At 41.8% G+C, this 25,429-nt stretch overlaps 1 protein-coding gene across 3 annotated transcripts in view; it reads right to left on the reverse strand.

The window, feature by feature from the left end:
- Positions 1 to 25,429, reverse strand: part of LOC126342462 (exosome complex component RRP4) — a 95,066-nt gene that overhangs the window by 60,683 nt on the left and 8,954 nt on the right. Inside the window, exons 1-4 of one of the 3 annotated variants that reach the window (XM_050001858.1) lie at positions 8,852 to 10,173; positions 8,517 to 8,640; positions 1,243 to 1,480; positions 1,011 to 1,145 (exon numbers count right to left, since the gene is read on the reverse strand). In XM_050001858.1, coding sequence (XP_049857815.1) covers positions 1,011 to 1,145; positions 1,243 to 1,480; positions 8,517 to 8,620 — 477 coding nt within the window. In that variant the 5' untranslated portion in view covers positions 8,621 to 8,640; positions 8,852 to 10,173. Of the gene's footprint in view, positions 1 to 1,010; positions 1,146 to 1,242; positions 1,481 to 8,516; positions 8,641 to 8,851; positions 10,174 to 25,429 lie in introns of those variants that run through there. The other 2 variants (XM_050001857.1, XM_050001859.1) reach the window with 2 other exon arrangements.

Below are 25,429 nucleotides of genomic sequence, written 5' to 3' on the forward strand. Positions count from 1 at the left end.
GTCTGCCACTCACTCTGCTGTGAGAGAGGACCCACTGCATCTGATACACTAGGAGGTGTCTCGCCAGCAGAGCCCATGAGCAAAAGAAACAATACCCGAGTTGTCCCATGTGACATGCCAGAATATCTTCCCCCATAACACCCTGAGGCAGCAGCTTGAAGGTGATTGACTGTATAGCCAAAAGTGCATTCAGCTGTACACGAACTGTGACGAGCTCCTCCTGATCCCGCATACAACATACACACATCCTAACCATCCTAGCAAGACAAACTGAAGAAGTAAACTATAAAAGCAGACAGAATCGTAGATATGCAACTTGCTACCTTCCTGATGTGTCACCAATGAACACTGATGCATTAATGAGCGATGCAGCTGCCTGTTCAGTGGGCAACTATTGCGCTACAGACTGAATGAATTCACCCTTACAAAAAAGCAACACTGAACCTCTTAAACAGAAAAACACATATGAAATTTAATAAATATACTATGAGGAAAACACAGAAAAAGATAAACATTTAACTTGCCATTCTGTAGATTTTATATCAGCCAAGGGCTATGGCCTGACTGACTGGCTTACTAAATGAACCCATTCAGAAACGGAGTCAGTGAGAAACAGAGAGACGGATGTTGGCAATTATTAAGAGAGACAGGGATAAAACAGATCAACAGGTACATATTGCAGTGGAAGACATTTGAGAAATCCAGCCACGTGAATGGATGGTAGAATTCTGAAATATTCATTGCATACTCACACTTTGAACGTGTGTTAATGAAGGCTCTGTGTGTGTGTGTGTGTGTGTGTGTGTGTGTGAGAGAGAGAGAGAGAGAGAGAGAGAGAGAGAGAGAGAGTGATTTACAATTCAATTTTAAAGCTCTGTTCACTATGTGGAGATTATGTTAGAATGCACAAGATGCAGATTTCTCAACCACTTCCTGATATGCCCTTAAGGACATAAAACACTTAACAACTTGGTGGAACTGATTTAGTATGCTGACATATGTGGCCTCACCTTTCCATACTTAAGACTTCTTGTGTACAAAGATAGTGATCCATCTGAATACACTTGCAATACTTCTGCACTTATAAGATCACCTTCCTGTAAGTATTTCCTCATTTTCTGTTCATCTTCAGCTGAACGTCTCCTCTAGAATGAAACATGAAATATTTTTGTGGTACTACAGTGAAACATGTAAATTTAAAGTCAGCAGTTTCTACACTAAGAATTAAGATTACTGACTTACGAGTTCACCGCCAGGCAGATTCACGGAAGAGAGCAGTAATATAGAATCAAGTCTCGCATTAGTATCAACCTTCCATCTCTTCTGTTGAACCTCAGTTATTCTTCCAACGACCACGTCACCTATTTCACCAACGTAGCGGCTCTTAAGTGGTCTTACACTCACAAGCTTAATTATGCGTTCCTCAACACCAGCAACAGATGCCTTAAGATTGTCATCTTCTGCATATGTTCCATGGCCTCTGAAAATATGTAACAATATTTCTGGACGTGAGTCCATTGTCCATGTTATTTACCCTACACACACACATCAAGGGGGCTAACAACAGATACCTGTTATTTGACAAAGGAAATGCTGTTGCCGCCCCCCCCCCCCCCCTCCTCCCACCGCACCTCACCATCTGCATGTGCAAAAAATATACATGGTCCCATATTAGTCCAGCATGATATTTGATTTCATCAACGTATCAACAAGGAAAGCAAAACACGGAGAATAGCCAGTACTCCATCAGAAACTGAATAACACTGCTACATAGTGGTAGCAGACAATACAATACGGGCCAGCATACATAATGGAGCATTAGGGCATAGGCACCAGACCATTCTCTGAATACTTTTTGAAAATTACCTTGGACAGGAATGTATCAGTACTGTAGTTAAGGGGCTTTTTCTCAATTAGATAAATGCAATAAGTAACAACAATAAACCCCAGATGATCAGGTAACATTCATTTCCTGTGACTTCCTTGTTAGACTTGGTCCCTGCTGGGGTGCTGGTTATTCTTCATGTTTGGCTGTCCATGTTAATATGTATTGTCAAATTGTTAGTCACACTACTTTAATTTGGGAGCACTGAATCGAATGAGCTTATATAACTTTATGGGAAGCAAATCAACATTTTTGTTGACCCTGGGTGTTGCACAACACATGTGACAAACACTATTTGTTAAGGCTGACCCCAGGTAATCACGGTAAAAATAAAATATGAGAAAATTGTTATAAAAGAAATATAATCCACAATTTCTTGTCACCAAAGCAGTTCGCACAGCCCACACTACATTCACTCATAGATACTTCAATAAAAGACCATAGTGGCACAAAACAAATTTTCTTAAACAGGCAGTTAAAAGACCTGTTAAGCAATACATACTACACAGTGAGGGATTACTTAGCTAACACAGACTCAGTTTTTTGGGAAACATTACTCCTAAAGTTATGCACTGTATAATATTAATGCCTTATTCTCTTCCTGGGTCCAACATCTTATTTAACACTAGCCCTTTACATCATTAAATAACTTATTAAAAATTATTGTACACTGGAGATAACCCAAGTGTGGTAGCACTGTTTTACATCTACATTATACTCCGCAAGTCATCTAATGGTGTGTGGCAGAGGGTACTTCTGGTATCACCAACTGATCCCCTTTCCACTTGCAAATGGTGCGTGGGAAGAATGACTGTCGCTAAGCCTCCATATCAACTCCCATTTCTTGTCATGATCGTTTCATGAGATGTATGTGAGAGGAAGTAACATATTGTCCCACCCTTCCCAGAATGTGCTCTCTTGAAATTTTGTTAGTAAACCTCTTCATGATGCACAATGCCTCTCTTGTAACACCTGCCACTGGTGCTTGTTGAGCATCTCTGTAACATCCTTGCACTGACTATATTATCCCGTGCTGAAATGCGCTGCTCTTCGTTGGATCTCTCTCTCTCTCTCTCTCTCTCTCTCTCTCTCTCTCTCCCCCCCCCCCCCCCTCCCCTATCAGTCTGAACTGATAAGGATCCCAGATTTATGAACAATATTCAAGAATCAGTAGAACAAGTGTCTTGTGAGAAACTTATTTCATGGATGAGTTACATTCCCTCAAGAATCTGTCTGGCATCTGCTTTTCCCATTATTTGTTTTTTTGTGGTCATTCCGCTTCAAGTTGCTTTGGATAGTTTACGATGGATACTGTTTCCAGCAATTTGACATCAATAGTGTAGTTGTACAGAAGTGGATTCCTTTTCTTATATATATACAGTATGTTACATTGCTTTACATTCAGTATCCACTGCCAGAGCCTGCACCATTTATCAACCATCTGCAGGTCATTCCACAAATTGATACTCTGTTCTGGCTTTGCTACTTTCTATTATGTCAGCTAGGAGGTCATGAGTCAAGTCACAAATCTGGTTCAATACTCGGTAATCTTGTATCTTTTTCACTAAAAGGTACCGTGTGAAGGTGTCAGCTGTCTTCCTGAAGTCAAGGACAATGGCACCAACTTGAGTGCTCTTGTCTGCAGCTCTATGGATCTCCTGGAAGAACAGAGTAAGCTAAGTTTCATTACAGCTCTGTTTGTTAAATCATTGTTCATTTTTATACAAGAGATTTTCATTCTCCAATAGACAACAGAGGAATAGAGAAACAATTAAAATTGCTCAAAAGAGGAAAGGCTGCTGGACCTGATGGGATACCAGTTCGATTTTACACAGAGTATGCGAAGGAACTCGCCCCCCCTTCTTGCAGCAGTGTACCGTAGGTCTCTAGAAGAGCGTAGCGTTCCAAAGGATTCGAAAAGGGCACAGGTCATTCCCGTTTTCAAGAAGGGACGTTGAACAGATGTGCACAACTATAGACCTATATCTCTAACGTCGATCAATTGTAGAATTTTGGAACACGTATTACGTTCAAGTATAATGACTTTTCTGAAGACTAGAAATCTACTCTGTAGGAATCAGCATGGGTTTCGAAAAAGACGATTGTGTGAAACCCAGCTCATGTTATTCGTCCATGAGACACAGAGGGCCATAAACACGACTTCCCAGGTAGATGCCGTGTTTCTTGACTTCCGCAAGGCATTCGATAAAGTTCCCACCAGTCGTTTAATGAACAAAGTAAGAGCATATGGACTATCAGACCAATTGTATGATTGGATTGAAGAGTTCCTAGGTGAAAGAATGCAGCACGTCATTTTCAATGGAGAGCAGTCTTCCGAAGTAAGAGTGATTTCAGGTGTGCCACAGGGGAGTGTCGTAGGACCGTTGCTATTCACAATATACATAAATGACCTTGTGGATGACATCGGAAGTTCACTGAGCCTTTTTGCGGATGATGCTGTGGTAAATCGAGAGGTTGTAAGAATGGAAAATTGTACTGAAATGCAGGAGGATCTGCAACAAATTGACGCATGGTGCAGGGAATGGCAATTGAATCTCAATGCAGATAAGTGTAATGTGCTGCGAATACATAGAAAGAAAGATCCTTTTTCATTTAGCTACAATATAGCAGGTCAGCAACTGGAAGCAGTTAAGTCCATAAATTATCTGGGAGTAGGCATTAGAAGTGATTTAAAATGGAATGATCGTATAAAGTTGATTGTCGGTAAAGCGGATACCAGACTGAGATTCATTGGAAGAACCCTAAGGAAATGCAGTCTGAAAACGAAGGAAGTAGGATACAGTACACTTGTTCACCCACTGCTTGAATATTTGCTCCCCAGTGTGGGATCCTTACCAGATGGGGCTGATACAAGAGATAGAGAAGATCCAATTGAGAGCAGCGTGCTTCGTTACAGGATCATTTAGTAATCGCGAAAGCATTACGGAGATGATAGATAAACTCCAGTGGGAGACTTTGCAGGAGAGACGCTCAGTAGCTTGGTACAGGCTTTTGTTGAAGTTTAAAGATCGTACCTTCACAGAGGAGTCAAGCAGTATATTGCTCCCTCCTACGTATACCTCGTGAAGAGGTCATGAGGATAAAATCAGAGAGATTAGAGCCCACACAGAGGCATACCGACAATCTTTCTTTCCATGAACAATAAGAGTCTGGAATAGAAGGGAGACCCGATAGAGGTACTCAAAGTACCCTCCGCCACACACTGTCAGGTGTCTTGCGGAGTATAGATTTAGAATATTGTAATGATTGAGCATAAAACAAGTTTCATAATTCTGCAACAGATTTATGTCAATGATACAGGCCTATAATTATGTGTATGTGTCTAACAACCCTTCTTAAAAATGGGAATTACCTGCACTTTTTTCCAGTCGTGAGGTGCCTTACATTGCTCCAATAATCTACAACGTACTACTGCTAGAAAGGGAACAAGTTCTTTCGCATAATCTTGTAGACTCATATGGATTTCATCTGGTCCTAATGCCTTTCCACCACTAAGCAACTGTAGTTGTTTTCTGTTATATGTGTCATTTCGGCATCCGTACAATGACTAAAAGGCGGGACCATGTTACAATCTCCCAAATTGAAAAAATAAAAAATTTCAAAAGATCAAATTCAGTATTTCAGCTTTATCTCTGTTATCTTATATTTTGATGCCAGTATAATCAATGAGTGAATGAATATATTTCTAACCAAGTACTGTTATGTAAGACCAAAGCCTCTTAGGGTTTTTCCTCAGATTGGTTGACAAAATTTTCTCTCAAAGTCACCTACTGCTTCTCTCATGTATCTCCTTACATTCATTTTCACCTTGTTCAGCTTGTTTGCTAGATTTTGGCTTCTTCTGAATCTGTGGCGAAGCTCTGATTAAGTAGTATTTTTCTAACATGGCTATTAATGCACAGGGGATCCTTTGCACCCCTTAGGACCTTGTTTGAACCTTACTTGTCTACGGTTTAATGAATGATGCTTTTGAATTTTTTCGATTTCGATTTGTGCTCCATGTCTTCACCCTGAGCACTGAATATTTGATGCTGACTACTCAAATACTTTGCAATGTGTATCCTGTCACCCTGGTCAAGCAAATATTTTCCTACCTTTCTTAACATTCCTTTTAAAAACCTATTGTCATAGTTGCTATCACAGCCTTTTGATCACTGACACCTTCCTCTACATTAACTGATTTGATAAGCTCAGGCTCATCACAGAGCAAAACTACTTCATATTCAACAACAGATTTTACTCTCAATAAGATGGACGACCAATGGAATCCCCAATCAGTGGCCTCCTAGCTGACATTTTCCTCAATCAGATGTTGTTGTTGTTGTTGTGGTCTTCAGTCCTGAGACTGGATTGATGCAGCTCTCCATGCTACCCTATCCTGTGTAAGCTTTTTCATCTCCCAGTACCTACTGCAGCCTACATCCTTCTGAGTCTGCTTAGTGTATTCATCTCTTGGTCTCTACGATTTTTACCCTCCACGCTGCCCTCCAATACTAAATTGGTGATGCCTTGATGCCTCCGAACATGTCCTACCAACCGATCCCTTCTTCTGGTCAAGTTGTGCCACAAACTTCTCTTCTCCCCAATCCTATTCAATACTTCCTCATTAGTTATGTGATCAACCAATCTAATCTTCAGCATTCTTCTGTAGCACCACATTTCGAAAGCTTCTATTCTCTCCTTGTCTAAGCTATTTATCATCCACGTTTCACTTCCATACATGGCTACCCTCCATACAAATACTTTCAGCAATGGCTTCCTGACACTTAAATCAATACTTGGTGTTAACAAATTTCTCTTCTTAAGAAACACTTTCCTTTCCATTGCCAGTCTACATTTTATATCCTCTCTACTTCGACCATCATCAGTTATTTTGCTCCCCAAATAGCAAAACTCCTTTACTATTTTAAGTGTGTCATTTCCTAATCTAATTCCCTCAGCATCACCTGACTTAATTCAACTACATTCCATTATCCTTGTTTTGCTTTTGTTGATGTTCACTCAATCAGATAGAAAAACAAATCTTTGAAAAAAATAGTAATACCAAAACAGCACAAAATAATATATTGGTACAGATAAGTAGATGTCATAATTTGCTTAACAGATGAACCACATCTCGCATTAAAAAAAGAACTTCATGACTACATAAACTCCATCCACCCACAAATACAGTTCACCACTGAAACACAAACAGATGAAAAACTTAATTTCTTAGATCTCACCACACACAAAAGAAACAACAAACATGAATTCACAATCTACAGAAAACCCACAATCACTAACACCATTATTCATAACCAATCCTATCACCACATAACCCAAAAAGAAGCCAGCTTCAGATATTTACTACACAGACTGGGCACAATACCCACAAACAAACACAATTACACACATGAACTGAACACAATAAAACAAACTGCACAGGAGAATGGATATGATGCAAAGAGAGTAGACAAAATAAACCACAAAATACAAAAACAAACAACACATAGCCATGAACCACCCACCCACCCACACACCCACACACACACACACACACACACACACACACACACACAGACACACACACAACAAATCAGTAGACAGTAAGCAACAAATGACACATAATGACTGACACCAACAAAGTCACACACAGGGTGGGTAATATACGAAAGACGCAAGGATTCAACATAGCATACAGAACCAACAACAAAATACAAAAGAGACTTGAAAGAAATACCACCAACATTGACAAATACAGCCAGTCTGGTATGTGCCAACTTACTTGCAAGTGCTGTCAGTCTGTATATGTGGGTCAAACATGCAGGAGTTTCAGAACCAGGTACACAGAACACCTCAGACACTGAAGAGCAATAGCTCACACTCAACATTTGCAGACCACCTGATAGCACACAATAATCACCCAATAAATTTCGAAACTGACTTACACATCCTAAAAACTAGTAGCAGCTTATACCAAAAATTAACTGAAGGGCTTATTTCAATAGTGGTACAAGTCCATTCCCTCCACTTTTCTGCCTATAATGCTTCTGAAATTAATGATCCAAACATACAGAAAGAAAGGCAAGAAGCCATATGCTTGAATATTTCTGGTATCTCAACTGCAGATTTTTCAGTGCTCACTTAACTTCAGGACTCTGTATCTCGAAATGAACAAAAATGGACCATTATTGAAATAAGCCCTTCAACTACAGAAGAAAACTATCACATCCAAAAATCAATAGCCCAAGGAAAGAAAGTACTGCCCAGAACACACACACACACACACACACACACACACACACACACACACACACACACATACCAAACACCATAGATGCCAAATACACTTCAAACTCTTGCGCATCACCCAGCCAAACGCACTACGAAACAAATGAACACTACACAGCCACAACAACACGTAATGACGGCAAAAACTCTGCCTATATTTTGAAAAATCAGAGAAAGTGCAGTGTCAAGCAAACACAGGTCATGAAATCTGACTATTCACTTCACCAACAACATATGAGAAAGCACCACAAAATATCAAAACCCTAAGTTACACTCGAAAAACGTGATATATATTCATTTTCATTTGCAAATGCATAATAAACAGAAAAATAAAAATTACATTTTGCTGTTTTGCAGATGAGAAGTTGTAGATTGTGTAGCAGAATAGCTACCAAAATAAATGTCCAATGGTATCATGTAAGGCATGTAAACTAATGCAAACATCCACTCTTTTTGCCAATTAGCTATAAATAGAACATTGACATAATGTTATAAACAACACATAGTGCATCAGGTCATTAATAAATATCTGAACTGTGAACTATGAACAAATGATGTATAATATTTTACAACAATTATTCATTTACAACTGTAAATATTATGCACCAAAAGTTTTTCTGAATTTTAATATGTAATAACAATTTTACAGATTAGAAAATAGAAAAAAATACCCACTAAAGATAGCACAAAATGTGCTGAAACATGTCTGGGTGAAACTAAAGAAAAAAGTTATCTTGCAGTTATCTTGCTTGGCACATACTCATCTAACGCATATTGTACAATGGTTTTGAACTTTGTCCACTGATCCTCAACACTATCTGCACTTGAGACAAAACTTTTGTGTTGAGCCATCAAGTACTCTGAGATCTGCTTTTCGTCACTTTTGCTAAACAGAAAAATCTTCCTACCTTTTTTAATATTTCTATTTACGACTGAAATCATCGATGCAGTAACCGCTTTATGATTGCTGATTCCCTGTTCTGCCTTAACTGATTCAAATAGTTCGGGTCTGTTTGTCACCAGAAGGACTAATATGTTATCGCCACGAGTCGGTTCTCTGTTTAACTGCTCAAGGTAGTTTTCAGATAAAGCACTTAAAAAAATTTCACTGGATTCTTTTTCCCTGCCGCCCTTTATGAACGTTTGAGTCTTCCAGTCTATATCCGGCAAATTAAAATCTCCACCCAGAACTATAACATGGTGGGGAAATCTACTTGAAATATTTTCCAAATTATTCTTCAGGTGCTCAGCCACAACAGCTGCTGAGCCCGCTGCATTAACTGATTCAAATAGTTCGGGTCTGTTTGTCACCAGAAGGACTAATATGTTATCGCCACGAGTCGGTTCTCTGTTTAACTGCTCAAGGTAGTTTTCAGATAAAGCACTTTAAAAAATTTCACTGGATTCTTTTTCCCTGCCGCCCTTTATGAACGTTTGAGTCTTCCAGTCTATATCTGGCAAATTAAAATCTCCACCCAGAACTATAACATGGTGGGGAAATCTACTCAAAATATTTTCCAAATTATTCTTCAGGTGCTCAGCCACAACAGCTGCTGAGCCCGGGGGCCTATAGAGACATCCAATTACCATGTCTGAGCCTGCTTTAACCACGACCTTCACCCAAATCATTTCACAATTCGGATCTCTGTGAATTTCCTTCGTTACTATTGCACTTCTTATCGCTATAAACACGCCTCCCCCTTCACTGTCCAGCCTGTCTCTGCCACAGTCCACTGGTTGGCAAATAAAATGCAGTCCAATAAAATGTGGTGCACCACACATTGGAGGGCCCTCTCACTGGAGTAAGAATCCACATGTCATAGGGCTGTGGCCTACGCGAAGATGAGTAAGATGGACCTTGTTCTGCCATTGCGGCTGGAAGGAAGTACTCCACGGCCGAGTTGTCGGCTTGATGACACGGAGCTTGTTATCGGTCACTGCCAGCCACTCGTCTTCCCATCAGCACATGACTCTGTACATCAACAGTGAGGAGATAGCATGCAGGGGGGATAGCACACCAAATTACCAGAGGATCAAGACACGCCTCCTTGGTTGCTCGATCCACTCTTTCATTCCCTGCAGTTCCAATGGGCCCAGATATCCAGCAAAAAGACACCTTCTTCTTAAGTCTTTGTGGTTGTTGGAGGTCATCCTGGATATTCTGGGTTACTGTATCTGCTGGTACAAACGTTGGAAAGAGTAAAAGACGTTCAGAGAATCTCAGCAGATGAGAAATCTAACACTCGCAAGATAGCATAAAATTTCTGCATTGAAGACGGCAAATTCTGGAGGCAGTCTACCCTTGAGGATACAATCCGGGAAAATGACAGAGCAACCAACAGAGTCCCCCTGCTTAGACCCATCCGTATAAACAGCTGCATTATTGTGGTAGTCACATAAAATACCAGAGAATATCACATTAAAAATGGAAGCAGGAGTGCTATCTCTCCTGTACTGCAAATAACCTAAAATCACTCTAGGCCTCTCCAGTAACCAGGGCAGCAGGCCGTTAAAACCCTGGATTTGGGGTCATACTGTCTCTGCACCGAGTGGCTAAAGCACACGCTGCACGAGGATCCCATGGTGTGCAGGTGAAGTTGGAACTACAAGGAAATTACACCTCTGACACACCATGAGGAGCTGGCAGTTCCCCCCACCTCAGTACAGGTGCTAGGTATGGGACTGGCCATGAGGAGCTGGCGCCGGGTGGTAAGTGGTGTTTCGCCCCTCCTCAGCACCGATGCTAGGTATGGGACTGGTCCGATAAGCACCTATGGCCAGTCGAATCACTTCATGAAGGACAGCATCAAGGATACGCAAGTAATACAGCCTCACTGACCCATACACCATGCAACCATAGTCCAGCCACGAACGCACAATAGCCCAATACAACTGAAGGAGATGCATCCTGTCAGCTCCCCAAGACCTGTGGCTACGGCACTTGATGATGTTCAGAGCCTTCAGGATTCTGGCTTTCAGGTCTTGCAGACGCAGTAGTCACGAAAATTGGGTGCCAAAAATGAGGCCCACAAACCACAATGTGTCTTAAAAATGTAAGATGGTGTCCCCCACATTCAAGGCAGGCAAATTAAAAAGTTGATGACTACAGTTAAAATGAACACGCACACTTATCTGCAAACAACTGAAAACCTGCCTTTGCAACCCACTCCTCTAACCTCTGCACTGTAAGTTACAACTGGCGGCTCGCCATTGCAGCACTGGAGGAGGAGCAGAAAACAGCAAAACCATCTACAAATAAGGAGCACTGTACAGGACTCGTTACCGTACATGTGATATTGTTGATAGCTATGGCAAAGAGGATAACACTTAAAACACTGCACTGAGGAACACCATTCTCCTGCTCAAACCAATCACACAGCATGTCACCAACTTGAGTTCTAAAAAGCTGCTGAGTCAGAAGACTGTATGAAGATAGGGAGGTGGCCACGAAACCCCCACTGATGCAGTTGTGTGAGAATATAGTGTCTCCAAGTAGTATCTTGTGCCTTACTTATATCGAAGAATATGCCAATACAGCGATTTTTACAGAGGTAAGCCTGCTGAATAGCCGCCTCTAGGAGGGTCGGATTGTTGACAGTGGACCGAAATCTTCAGAATCCACACTGAGAGCAGCTAAGGATTTGCCTGGTCTCTAACAAACAGACCAGACGACAGCTAACTATTTGCTCCAGAATCTTTCCTACACAGCCCGTTAAGAGGATTCTCTGATAACTACTGGGACATGAGCACTCCTTTCCTGGTTTGAGGACAGGGATCAGAATTGCCTCACTCCCTGTCTGCCATATTAGATTAAAAAATTCAAGTAGGATTTCCTTTGATGTCACTGGCAAATGTCGAAGCTTGCTGTACCGGATTTGGTCGTGACCGAGTGCAGTGTCGCAAATCTCTGTCAGTGCCGATTTGAGCTCCCACATGGAGAAAGGGGAGTTATGGGCCTCAGAATTGTTGGACCTGAAGTCCAACTTTTCCCTCTCTACAGTCACATGATAGCGACAAAATGCCAGGTCCTGGCTTGCATTGGCTATAGTTTGTGCAAAATGTTCAGCCACCATCTGAGCAATGTGTCTGGGTGTTGTTTGGAGCCACCCCTGTTTCAGCACTACTGCTATCGGTAGACGGCTGCGTTTACCAGAAATCCTCTAGATGGCTTCCCCTAGTTTTATAGAAGAAGTGATAAGAATCCATGAATGCCCTGACCTTTCCTTACTCTCCCTAATGACGCATCGAGCCTTGGCCCTCGTGACTCATAAGGCCCTAAGGTTGTTTGCCATTGGTCGGCATTTAAAATGTCAAAGAGTCACATGCCTTTCCTGGATCGCGGAACAGCATTCATGTGTCCACCAAGGTGCTGGTTGCCTCCCAAGATGAGCTGAGGACTGTGGGATGGAGAAGTTATCAGCTCAATGGATTTCTTGTATGATGTGGTCCACCCATCCTTGGACACTGTAGCAGTGTTAGAACACAGCCAGCCGGCTGAAACGTGTCCAGTTAGCCCTACTGACCATCCTTTTCGGGGGCTGAATTTCAAGTGGTGAGCCATTTAGCAGGTGAAGGTGGATTGGGAAGTGGTCACTGGAATGAAGGTCATCAATGACCTCCCACTGAACAGAGTCAGCAAGAGTGGGAGAACAGAAAGAGGTCAATAAATGAGAATGACCTAGTAGCAGTAGAGAAATGTATGCGAGTACCCGTGTTGAGGATCCAAAGCTCGTGACACGTCATGAGGCCCTCCAAAACCTGACCCCGAAGGCAAGTATTGGGCAAGCCCCACAAGACGTGATGGGCATTGAAGTCCCCCAGGAGGAGGAATGGTCGTAGGAGTTGTGCAGTAAGCCTGAATCTAACGCATTTTGCGGAGGTAAATATAGCGAGTAAATAGTGATCTTTCGACGCACATGAATTTGAACGGCAACTGCTTGCAGGTCAGTAGCCAAAGGGAGAACAGAAGAGTGGTGCCTATTAGTGACAAACACAGTGACACTTTCCTTGGCCCTTTCCCACGACAGGTCATCCTTGCAGTATAGTGTACATCCCTGTAGCACAGGGACATCTGTATCTTTAAAATATGTTTCTTGTAAACAAAAGCATAAGGGACGTGCCTGTGCTAGGAGTTTCAGTTCCTCTACATGACTCCTGAACCCATTCATGTTCCACTGTAGTATGGAAGCCATGTCATCAGTTTGGTTTTAATTTACCCCTATTTTGCACTGGGGGGGGGGGGGGGGGGGGAGGGGAGCTGAAGCACTTGAAGAGTGAGGGGGAGTGAAGGGTATGCCTGGATCCAAGGCTTCTAACTCCATGCTAACCTCCTCATCAGCCAGACAAAAAAGAATGACATCCGACGGTGCTCGGGACAGCTTATGAGGGGGAAAGGGGGCTTTGAGAGGTACTTGACTTTTCTTGTATCTTCTGGATGCTCGTTACGGAACTGTTGTTGGCCTTCTCTGCTGCAGCTGCCTGGATTGCTTTGTCCTTGCTCTTTTTCCCTTGACATGTAAACGTGCAAGTACAGGTGCTTGTGGTGGATACAGGCAAACTAGGCATCATCTGTGACGAAGCGTCCGCCATGGGAGTAGGTTTCTGCACCCAGGAAGAATATGAGGTGGCAAACACAGTTGGTCACCTTATGTTCTTTTTTGGCTTCAGCATAGGGGATCCGCTTGGTCACTTTTATCTCCTGTATTTTGCATTCTTCAGTAAAAACAGGGCAGTCTCGGCTTCGGACTGGTTGGTTCCCAAAGCAATTGATGGAGATTGCCGGAGACAGGCAATCAGTCCCAGCATCGTGAGTGGCTTTTCTGCAGTTTCCGCAGATTGCTTCACCTTCACAACACATGGTTGTGTGATCGAAATGCTGGCATTTATGGCACCACATAGGGTTTGGAATATACAGCCGAACATTAAGTCACAGGAACCCCACCATAAGATGTTCAGGTAGTGTCGGAGAATTGAATGTGACAATGAAAGTGGCAGTCTTTTCAGTTTCTCCATTATTCCTCTGTGTTCGTTGCTCCACATCAACTATTCCCTGGGATGCCCATTCTTGCTTCAGTTCTGCTATGTCAATGTCCATGATATCTCAGCATGTGACAATGCACTTACTGGAGTTGAGAGAGGTGTGCTTCTCATCAATGATATCATAGTCACTCAGTTTCTGCAATTTCTCAAGATAGTCTACCTGATTTGACCTGTTAGTTTTGACCAACAATGAGCCATTACGCAATCATTTTATAGATTTTAATGTTCCTGCAAGGCCTTCCAAACACTTATGGATATAAAAGGGGGACACTTTTTCAGATGTCCCCTCCTTCCTCTTTATCACCAGAAACATTGTTATACAAGACCTCATCAGCCCTGTTAATGCAGCCCAAAGTATTCTTATTATCAGGAGGACTAGCCTCTCTCATTCTTTTGAATGAATGAGAGTGAATACTGCCAGGCGGTACATCTTCCCTGCTGGGAGAAGAAGAATATGATGATTTTGAGTGTTCCATCTTGGTCCCACGAGCAGCTAGGGAAATAAGGGTCCACTCAGACAGAGCCCCATGGGCCTGAATAAGCCTTATACAACTGAGGTGCAACAGGTTCTCCAGAGATTGCCCGCTAACGACTGTTTCACCTCACAGCCATGCATTCCATCAGCACACAGCACACCTTGAGATTGAGGTTTTTTTTTATTTTTAATTTTTTTTTAATACATAGACATTTATCCCCTCCTTGCGGCCCGGGAGGTCAAGTGAAGATCCCTGTACCCTGAGACATACAACATTCCACCACCATGCCGCACAGTGGTCGCTGAAGCGTGCCCAGAGCTTACGGTGACAGGGGACTGGCAGCGCTTACCAACCCCCAGCTCAGGAACCTCGGGGTCGCCAAGCTCGTACCCAGCAAACCAATGCTGAGACCCTTAGGGCAAAAGGAGAGCAGTTCTGTAATGGCTCCAAAGTGTTAATACTGAGTAGCATCTCATACCTCTGGATCAGGTCTAAGGAGCTGGCTGTGCAGTCCTGTGTAAAAAAACTGAAAAGGTTTCTAAAACACAAAGAAACTAGAGAGGACTGACTGAGGAAATACAAACAGACCTCCAGAAAAGAGAAACTTACCCAACTGTGGCACTATTGATGTTGGAAGACTGGCCTTCCACTTGGGGAGGTTGGAGGCTCCAATCTTCATCCAGCCATGCTGATTTAGGTTTTCTGTATTTTCTCTAAACTACTTTAGGCAAATGCAAAGATAATTCCTACTTTAATGCTGCAGCTGACTGCATGTTCCATCCTTGTCAAAATGTCTTCTCTTTCTTGCCCATGTTTGTCAGAAGAAAGGGATTTTCCCTTCCTAAAACTGGTACTAATATACTGTAATACAGTTTGATTATGGAATACCGAATGAATTCCCAGAATCAGTCGCAAATATATAATATCTAGAGGTATCCAGCTAGACCAACTAGAAGTTCAACAAATACATTAATCTTGCAGTGAGGAAAATAGATGACAACGATGCTTTATAATAAGTCTACAAAAGGCAATCTACTCATTAAAGAGTTTGCTTAATAAATTCCTTGGCCCTATTATTGAATGCAATGATAAATAGCTATGGTAGCCTTGTTCTGACTACCTACTATGTCAATCTTCATAACTTCAATATTGAATATTGCCATTAGCTGTCTTGCCCAATTTGTGAAGTAGCAGTTAACATTGCTGAATGGCATGTTGCATGTCACTGGCTTAAACCAGTCACCACCAATTAATTGTATTTACTATTTGTTGTTTCTAGAATAATGTCATAATTTCTTATATTTGTAACATTTGCATATTCTGGAATATTCCATGTTTGTATAAAATGCTGCATTCTCCTTCCAGTATTTCAGTTCTGTTCTGGCTGTATGTTGGTGTTTGTAATAAACATGCTTTCAGTGATAAGTCAAGAATTTCATTCATTACTGTGCTTTTTGATTTGGACTTTATCCTGATTATGACCTGACACTGATGGAGACACCAGGTATTTCAAAACGTATACATCACCATGGCTCCAATTAGACAATTTGAAATCTGCACATGAGGTATCCATCAATGTTCTTCAGAGTTGCTTATCAGGACCCAATAAAATCGCTGAAAGAATTTGACCAGGTTTCCAAATAGAACAGGTGTGAGGAAATGAGGTGTTTGGCAAATGTGTACTTTTACTTGGATGGTAGGGTACAGCAGGTCTTTGAGAACAATGAAAATAATTACAATAGCTAGAATAAATTATAGGGTGAACTAAAAAAACATTTGCTGACAATCTACAGGAAGTCCACTTAGTAGTTGAACAACTGAAGGTCAAGCAAAGTCATAGAGAAATCACAGTTGTACATGTAGGATATTTTAGCCCCATGCAACATTGTGAATCCGAATACGACACAAGCCATCACACTCTCATATTTGATTAAACAAATTGCATAACACATGTACCAAGGTCTTCTTGTAAAGAATGGCCCAATAATAAGAAATCATCATGTGGTGCCAGGACATCAAGGAAATGGCAACAGAAAAGAATCGGATGAAAGAGGTATGACAGACTCCTGAATGTGGTCCTGGTGGCAGTTGTGGAAGACGACTATGAGTTCACTCCTCTCATATGTCAGATGGTAATAGAAAAGATCCAGCAGTTTATGGCAGACAGAAATTCACAATGAGTACACAAGAGATATTGGTCATAAATGTCGTCCTCACCCATCAGGAGGGCATAGAGAATGCTGAATAAGAGATGTACCAACCGACCTTTAGTACCAATCTTGGTTGCCAGTCAATTGCACAATGAAGACTGGACTTGACTCAGGCAACTTCCAGTTATGCTACAGCCATCAAACAATCACCCATCATCTGACAAATGGAGGTACAACCAACCCCTCTGCCAAGTCTAATATCCCACAGAAGAACAAATATTTGGAGACACAGGACAATGTGAAAGTCTGTTTCCACTGTGGATCACCTGGACACATTGTACACTATGGCACTGAATACAAGTGTTAGACAATTATTACGATGGAAGACGTCAACCATCACAACAGTCCTACTCATACCATTCAACTATAGATGATTATAGCTGACTTGTGGGACAAAGTTCGTCACCATACTCTGGATGACGTAGCATCTCAAAGCTCCAAAGCCATTCTCCTTCATCATTCAGACATATCAGCTGTTTGCCTAGACTCTTAATTTAGGAAAATTAAGCAAGGCAACCATACATGGAGGTCTAGCCACCACAAATGAAAACTGTCCAGGGACGATAGTTACAAGAATGATGGTCATTCTTCATTATCAGCGGTCATCCTGTCCAGATGCTTGTTGACACAGAGGATTCTTTTTCTGTGATGTCTAATATTTATTGCTGCCAGCTAAAGCAGACTACATTCTATGATATACAAAAAGGTCACCGAAAACTTCCAAGTGTTTCCAAACCTATATCTCTCTCTCTCTCTCTCTCTCTCTCTCTCTCTCTCTCTCTCTCTCCCTCCCCCCCCCCCCCCCCCCCCCCCTCGCTCAGCTGAATCACCAAGAATTTTCTGAGATTTTCAGTCTTTCATCCTCTTGTTCTCAGTGTTTCCACTGACACCCTCACCCCCGACACTGCTTAGCTATCTGTTTTTCGTACAACATAGAAAGCCACATTGTTAGTGGGTCTCAGCAACCCCGCATGGCGTTATAGGCATAACAGCAAGTCTTGTTCTATCATTTCCTCCTTTGACCGGCCTTGGCGATGTTCACCTCATGAAGCAGTGCACTCTATTGTAACAATGCCTCATCCAGAAACAGGTAAACCTACCAAGTTGTTTTTAATACTACCAGTGAATAGTTTTGGGGTCCCTTTGCATCTGGATACCAAAATATCTTCTTCTATCATTTACGGTTCTACCTATGTTGTGTTGCAGGGTCAATAGTCTGGATGATCGACTGATATGTCCTTGAAACTTCAACCAATATGGCCTTGCTGTGCAGGTACTGCAAACAGTTGAAAGCAAGGGAAAACAACAACCGTAATCGTTCCCAAAGACATGATGATGGCATCCTCTCGGGTAAAATATTCCAGAGGGAAAATAGTCCCCCATTCGGCTCTCTGGACAGGGGCTACTCAGGAGGATGTCATCATCAGGATAAACAAAACTAGCATTCTATGGATCACAGTGTGGATTGTTAGATCCCTCAATCAAACAGATAAGTTAGAAAATTTAAAAAGGGAAATCCATAGGTTAAAGTTTGATAGAGTGGGAATTAGTGTAGCGCATTGGCAGGAAAAGCAGGACTTCTGGTAAGGTGAATACAGGGTTATAAATACAACATCAAATACGAGTAATGCGGGAGTAGGTTTAATAACGGATAAGAAAATAGGAGTGTGGGCAAGCTACTATGAACAGCATAGTGAATGCATTATCATAGCCAAGATAGACACGAAGCCCCTGTCCACCACAGCAGTACAAGTTTACATGCCAACTAGATCTGCAGATGATGAAGAGATTGATGAAAATTTAATCTTGATGAGCGACGTGAATTCAATAGCAGGAAAAGGAAGAGAAGGACTGGGGGAAAGAGGAAGCCGCCTGGTACAATTTTGCAGAGAGCATAATCTAATCATTGCGATCACTCTGTTTAAGAATCATAATAGAAGGCTACATACATGGAAAAAACCTGGAGACACTGAAAGGTTTCAGCTTGATTACATAATGGTTAGACAGAGATTTAGGAAGAAGATTTTAAATTGTAAGACATTTCCAGGGGCAGATGTGGACTCTGACCACAGTTTATCGGTTATAAACTGTAAATTGGAATTGAAGAAATTCGAAAGAAGGTAGGCAATTAAAGAGATAGGACCGGAATAAGTTGTAAAATCCTGATGTTGATGAGATGTTCAGAGGGAGCATTATACAATGGCTGGCTAGAACATGGGAAGGGACTAAAGTAGGTGATGAATGGATAGCTTTCAGAGATGAAACAGTGAAGGCAGCAGGGGATAAGACAGGTAAAAAGACAAGGCTAGAAGGAATCCTTGGATAACACAAGAGATATTTAATTTCACTGATGAAAGTGGCAAATTTAAAAATGCAGCAAATGAGGCAGGCAAAAGGGAATATAAACATTTAAAAAGTGAAACTGACAGGAAGTGCAAATGGCCAAGCACGAATGGCTGGAGGACAAAAGTAAGGATTTAGAAACATATATCACTACGTGAAAGATAGATGCCCCTTACAGAAAAATTAAAGAGGCCTGTGGGGTAAAGAGAAGCAGTTGTATGAATATCTATGAGCTCAGATGGTAAACCAGTCCCAAGCAATGAAGAGAAAGCTGAAAGGTAAGGGTTATGAAGAGGGTCTGTACAAGGGAAATGAACTTTAAAGAAATATTATAGAAAGGGAAGAGGACGTAGATGAAAATGAGATGGGAGATATGATACTGTGAAAATAATTTGACAAAACTCTGAACAAGGCCCCAGGAACAGACATTATTCCATCATAATGATAGATAGCCCTGGGAGTGCCAGCCACATCCAAACTATTCCATCTGGTGCACAATGTAGGTGAAACAAGCGAGATGCCCTCAGACTTAAAGAGGAATGCAGTAATTCCAATTCCAAAGCAAGCGGTTACTGACAGGTGTGAAAATTACCGAACATGCAATTTAAGTCATGGCTGCAAATTACTAACACGAATGCTTTACAGAAGAACTGGTAGAAGCTGACCTTGAGGAAGATCAGTTTGGATTCCAGAGAAATGTAGAAACATGCAAGGAAATACTGACCCTACGAATTACCTTAGAGGATAGGTTAAGGAAACACAGTCCTACATTTTTACCATTTGTGGACTTCGAGAAAGCTTTTGACAATGTTGACTGGAACACTCTCTTCAAAATTCTGAAGGCAGCAGCGGAAAAATACAAGGAGCGAAAGGCTATTTACAACTTGTGCAGGAACCAGATAGCAGTTATAAGAGTCAAGAAGCATGAAAAGGAAGCAGTGGTTGAGAGGGGAGTAGGATATGGTTGTAGCCTATCCCCAATGTTATTCAGTCTGTACAATGAACAAGCAGTAAAGGAAACCAAATAAAAATTTGGAGTAGGAATTTAAGTTCAGGGAAAACGAATAAAAGTACTGAGGTTTGCCAATGACATTGTAATTCTGTCAGAGACACCAAAGGACTTGGAAGAGCAATTGAATGGAATGGACAGTGCCTTGAAAGGAGGATATAAGATGAACATCAACAAGACAAGGATAATGGAATAAAGTCGAATTAAATCAGGTGATGCTAAGAGGATCAGATTAGGAAACAAGACACTTAAAGTAGCAGATGAATTTTGCTATTTTGCCAGGAAAATAACTGATGATGGCCAGAATAGACAGGATATAAAATGTAGACTGGCAATGCCAAGAAAAGAATTTTTGAAAAAGAGAAATCTGTTTGCTAGGCAGTCTTTCCTGGAGATGAAAAAGAGAAATCTGTTTGCTAGGCAGTCTTTCCTGGAGATATTTATCTGGAGTGAAGCCATGTACAAAAGTGAAACATGGATAATAAACAGTTTATATAAACAGAGAACGAAAACATTTGAAATGTGGTGCTGCAGAAGAATGCTGAAGATTAAACGGGTCAATCATGTAACTAATGAGAAGATATTGAGTAGAATGGGGAGACAAGGAATTTGTGTCACAACTTGACCAAAAGAAGGGATTGGTTGATAGGACACATTCTGAGACATCAAAAGATCACCAATTTAGCAATGGAGGGAAGGTGGGGGCAAAAATCGTAGAGGGAGAACAAGATATGGGTTCAGCAAGATGAAGCAGCATGGAGAGCAGCATCAAACCAGCCTTTGGACTAAGACCACAACAACAACAACACATTGTGTTAAGTCCCCCAGTCCCCCCCCCCCCCCCCCCCTTCCACCTCCACCCCACTACAACCACTTCATAAGAGAGTAATTGTGTATAGTGACAATGACACACAACACACAGGTGAAAGGCGTTTTAATACTACAGAAGTCTGTAATAAAAATGTCTCCTTGAAACTTTCATTCTCAATAACTAGTTCCATTAATGTGGAAAACATATTGAATTTGCATTCAGATTGACTTCTCCATTTCAGAAAATGGTGCTTGTTGTCCATAGAGATTCTGTACAACTGCACTGAAGAATTAACTGTCTCATATTCTGATCAGTTCACTAGAAGCTTAAGCCAGGCTACAGCAGTAGCAGGAAGCTTCCACGTGAAACCAGGATCTGTGACGCTTTTTGTGGATATGCCTGATCCTGCTTGTCCTGTGGGATGTAGTCAAAGTGGCACTGGACAGGTTGGAAGCCCTCAATGTGATTACACCTGTCTCCTCAAGTCAGTGGGTTTCTCTCATCATGTTAGTAAAGAAACCAGATAACTCTCTCTAGTTAGATGCTGTTTATTAGGCCATTAACATCCAGATCATTGTAGATACTTTTCCAATCCTGTGCTTGGAAGACCAAGATGAAAAACTGTGACCATTATACTTATATCAATTTGTCAGAAGCATACTTGCAATTACCATTACATCTGGATTCTCAAGACCTGTTGGTGATCTACAGCCGCTCTGGCCTCTACCAGTATAACCATCTGCCTTTTTGTACTACCAGTTCCCTGGCAGTATCTCAATGTTACTTGGAACAGCTGATACAAGACATTCCTTTGTGGTGCAATTATATGAATGACATCATAGGAACTGGGGCATACACCACTGAGCACCTTCGTATTTTGTAATCTTTGTGTTCTTAACAGATGCAGGCCTCAAATGTAATCTCCAGAAGTGCAAATTTTTTCAACTTCACTGGATTTATAACCAGCAAGCAGGGCATCTCTCCTGCCAAGCAACACGTCCTTGCCATAGACAACACACACAGGCCCCAGAATCACAAGTAACTACAATTGTTTACAGGAAAAATAAGGTATTGTGGTTGTAAAGATGTCCCACCTGCTCAATGCATTCCTGAAAAACGGGGTTACATTCCAGAATGCGATGCAACTTTCCTCATGCCTAAACGAACCCTCCGAACAGTGCTGTGCTTCATTGCATTTTCACGGGAATAGCCTCACTTCTAGCCAGAGATGCCTCACAATAATGCATGGGTGCCGTGCTGTCCCATAAGGAAGTTGATGGTTCCGAACACCCTATTGCATTCATTTTCAGGACACTCAACACTGACCAGCACAACTAACCCCAGATTGAAAAAGAGGCATTGGCTACCATTTATGTTGTTAAGAAATTTATACCTATCCACATGGCATTTAATTCCAGCTGCTGGCAGGCCACAAGCCGTTAATTGTGTTCTGATTTCCCAGGTATGACAGCACAAAGGCTGCAATAGGGATGTTGTTCTTATCGAATTATACATACAAAATCATTTATAAGACCGCAAGCCGTTACCCGAACACAATGCTTTGTCCTGTTTCCTTGCAGGCCAGATCCCACATCTGATGTCCAAGAAGCTGGATCCTGGTTCTTCACTGGCCCTTCATGATTTTCTTCTTGATGCTCAACTAGTTATGACCCAGACAAAAGTGGAACCTACTCTATGTACAGTTTCCAAATGGATTAAGCAAGGGTGGCCTCAGCGTGTATCTGCAATGGCACATAGTCTACTCAAAATGTTCTTTGCCTTAAAGAACAGACTCTCTCTCTATGAAGCCATACTCCACGTGCCAGCAGAACACAAACAGCCTAAGGTCATTATTCCTCGAGCTCTGCATCCCAGAATGCTTGCACTCCTGCATGCAGGTTGCTAGGGTATATACCACTCGAAACAGCTGGCACACCATCACATATACTAGCTAGCCATCAACAAGGATATTGAGACCACGATCCAGTCTTGCACTGCTTATGCTCAGCAATCATTTGCACCATCCAGTATTTTCACTTTGGTCACTGCTGGGCCCTTAGGAGTGGCTCTACATTGACACTGCCATGCTCCCGGAATGCACGCCATGTTACCGGTGGGACGCTGCAACCACCAACCAGCTATAATTGTGCACCCACAGCTCAGAGCATGTATCCTCTCATCTGCTCATTTAAAGGGAACTTTCACTTTGCCGGCGGCTATCAATTGACTACCTAGGCTTGGACTCTGGACTACGCATGGTCCCTTTTTTTTGGCTGGTGTCATTCAATCTGAGTGACTCGGAACTTACATGTGTTTGTATTAAATGTGAATTTACTGTGTCACAGTATTTCATCCAATAAATTGTGCTCACAATTGCCAACTTCAACACTGAAGGTTACAAATGGGAAATGCCTCCAGCCAACGGACACACATACTTAAAGAACAATTGTCAATGTCAGAATACCGCCCTTTGAATCTGTCATTGTAACAGAATGTAGTCATGATATTATTCTTGGGTGAAATTTCTTGCATGTATCGCAAGCAGTCATAGACTGTAAGATCACAGCTCCAGCAAAGCTATTTCAACAAGCACACATGACAATGATTACTATGGACAGTTGTTTACAACTGGAACCATTGTTATCCTGCTGTCACTAACAACAAGAATTACAGTTCTGAGACTAGTACTCAGTTAAAATGTGATATTTTTGTCAATTGTAAAGAGCTACTCACCGGCTCACAAAAGGAACCTACATACCAGTGACAATCATAAGCATTCCAGGAAGTCAATGAGAATATTTAATCAATAATTTTCACGAGCAGCTACGGCTCACCCCTAAAGGTGTGTGTATACGAACAGCTAAACCAGTCCATGATTCAGAACTTAATGCCACTGATGGAAACTCAATCTCTGCTAGCACTACAGACTACAAAGTTGAGGAAGCTGCTATCAAACTGCCAATAGTGCAAGTGTTAACCACTCTGTGCCAGTTCTCAGATGCTTTCAAATCTGGAGTGGAGAAGACAGGCCAAGTAGCCTACGGTAACAGACTGTGTCAACACTGGGGGTCATTTATCAATTAGCGAGCACTCACGTATGGTGTCGCCGACTAAACAGTATATAATTTGGGACAAAGTGGAGAAGAGGCTACAAGCTGATCTCATTGGACCTTCAAGTGTGTCTTTGATCCTCCTTTATGTTTCTTATTAGCCTGAAAGATCAATCAATTTGATAGGCATGATTGGCACAGAAGCTTCAAGAGTATATCACAGTGCTACAAAGTGGATGCAAACACAAGGATGCTAACTGCCTTTCAAGGAATCCTTTGGCGGAATGCTGCAGCAAGAGTGGAATCTCAGCCATCGCTGCTTTAAGTGGCATTTCTCTTGATGCTCCACTTGTCGCAGCTCAGACGAGAGTGGACCATACTCTCTGTACAGTTGCCAAATGGATAAAGCGAGGGTGGCCTTAGCGTGTATCTGCAATGGCACATGGTCTACTCAAAACATTCTTTGCCTTAAAGAACAGCATCGCAGAAAACCACAAAGCCTTTAAGAAGTAAGAACCATCCATAGGAGAATATCAATTACCTAACAAAACATAGTATAAGAGAAACTATGATACAATATGGCAGAAATGGTTGCTCTGCATCCCATCTCATCTGTGGTTAGGCACATTTAGGTTTTTCCATGATGTTTCTATGGCCGAACAGCTGAGGTTCATGAAGATTCTGGACAGAATCAGATGCATGCATCACTGACCACACATCCATTAGACATTATGTGAGTCACTGTAAGGAATGCCAACAGCACAAACATGTGTCACAGAAGAAACGTGTGCCACAATTACCACTGAGGTGTCAAGTACTAATTCCTGCTGCAGCAGCATCATCTCACCGAATTGGAAATGACATTTTGGCAAGGCTCTCAAAGTGGACAAACGAGAATTGATGGCTAACAGTCTGCACTGACTACCTCACCTGCTACACTATCGGAAAATTGTGCTCACTGCTGAAGCTATGCAAACTGCAAGATTCCTCATAAAATAAACCATTCAGAAGCATGGGTCTATGACCATGGAAAAGTTTTCCAGTCTAGACTAGTATCAGAGGTAATTCCAAGTTTTGACATCATCCACATGAAGATGACTGTCTGCCACCAGCAGACTAATACGACACTGGTAGATGTGCTCTCCATGTACGCTGATGTGAGAACAGAGAGATTGGGGCACTATACTGCTTGTCATAACATTCACATACAACACAGCTAAGCAAGGCAATACAGGGTTCACAGTTCGTTCAGATCCAGTCCCATGACACTGGAACAATAATGACTACAGTGTTCCTGCTTCAACTGGATGATACA

The sequence above is a fragment of the Schistocerca gregaria genome, chromosome 1 (genome assembly GCF_023897955.1).
Source record: "Schistocerca gregaria isolate iqSchGreg1 chromosome 1, iqSchGreg1.2, whole genome shotgun sequence".
Lineage (NCBI taxonomy): Eukaryota > Metazoa > Arthropoda > Insecta > Orthoptera > Acrididae > Schistocerca > Schistocerca gregaria.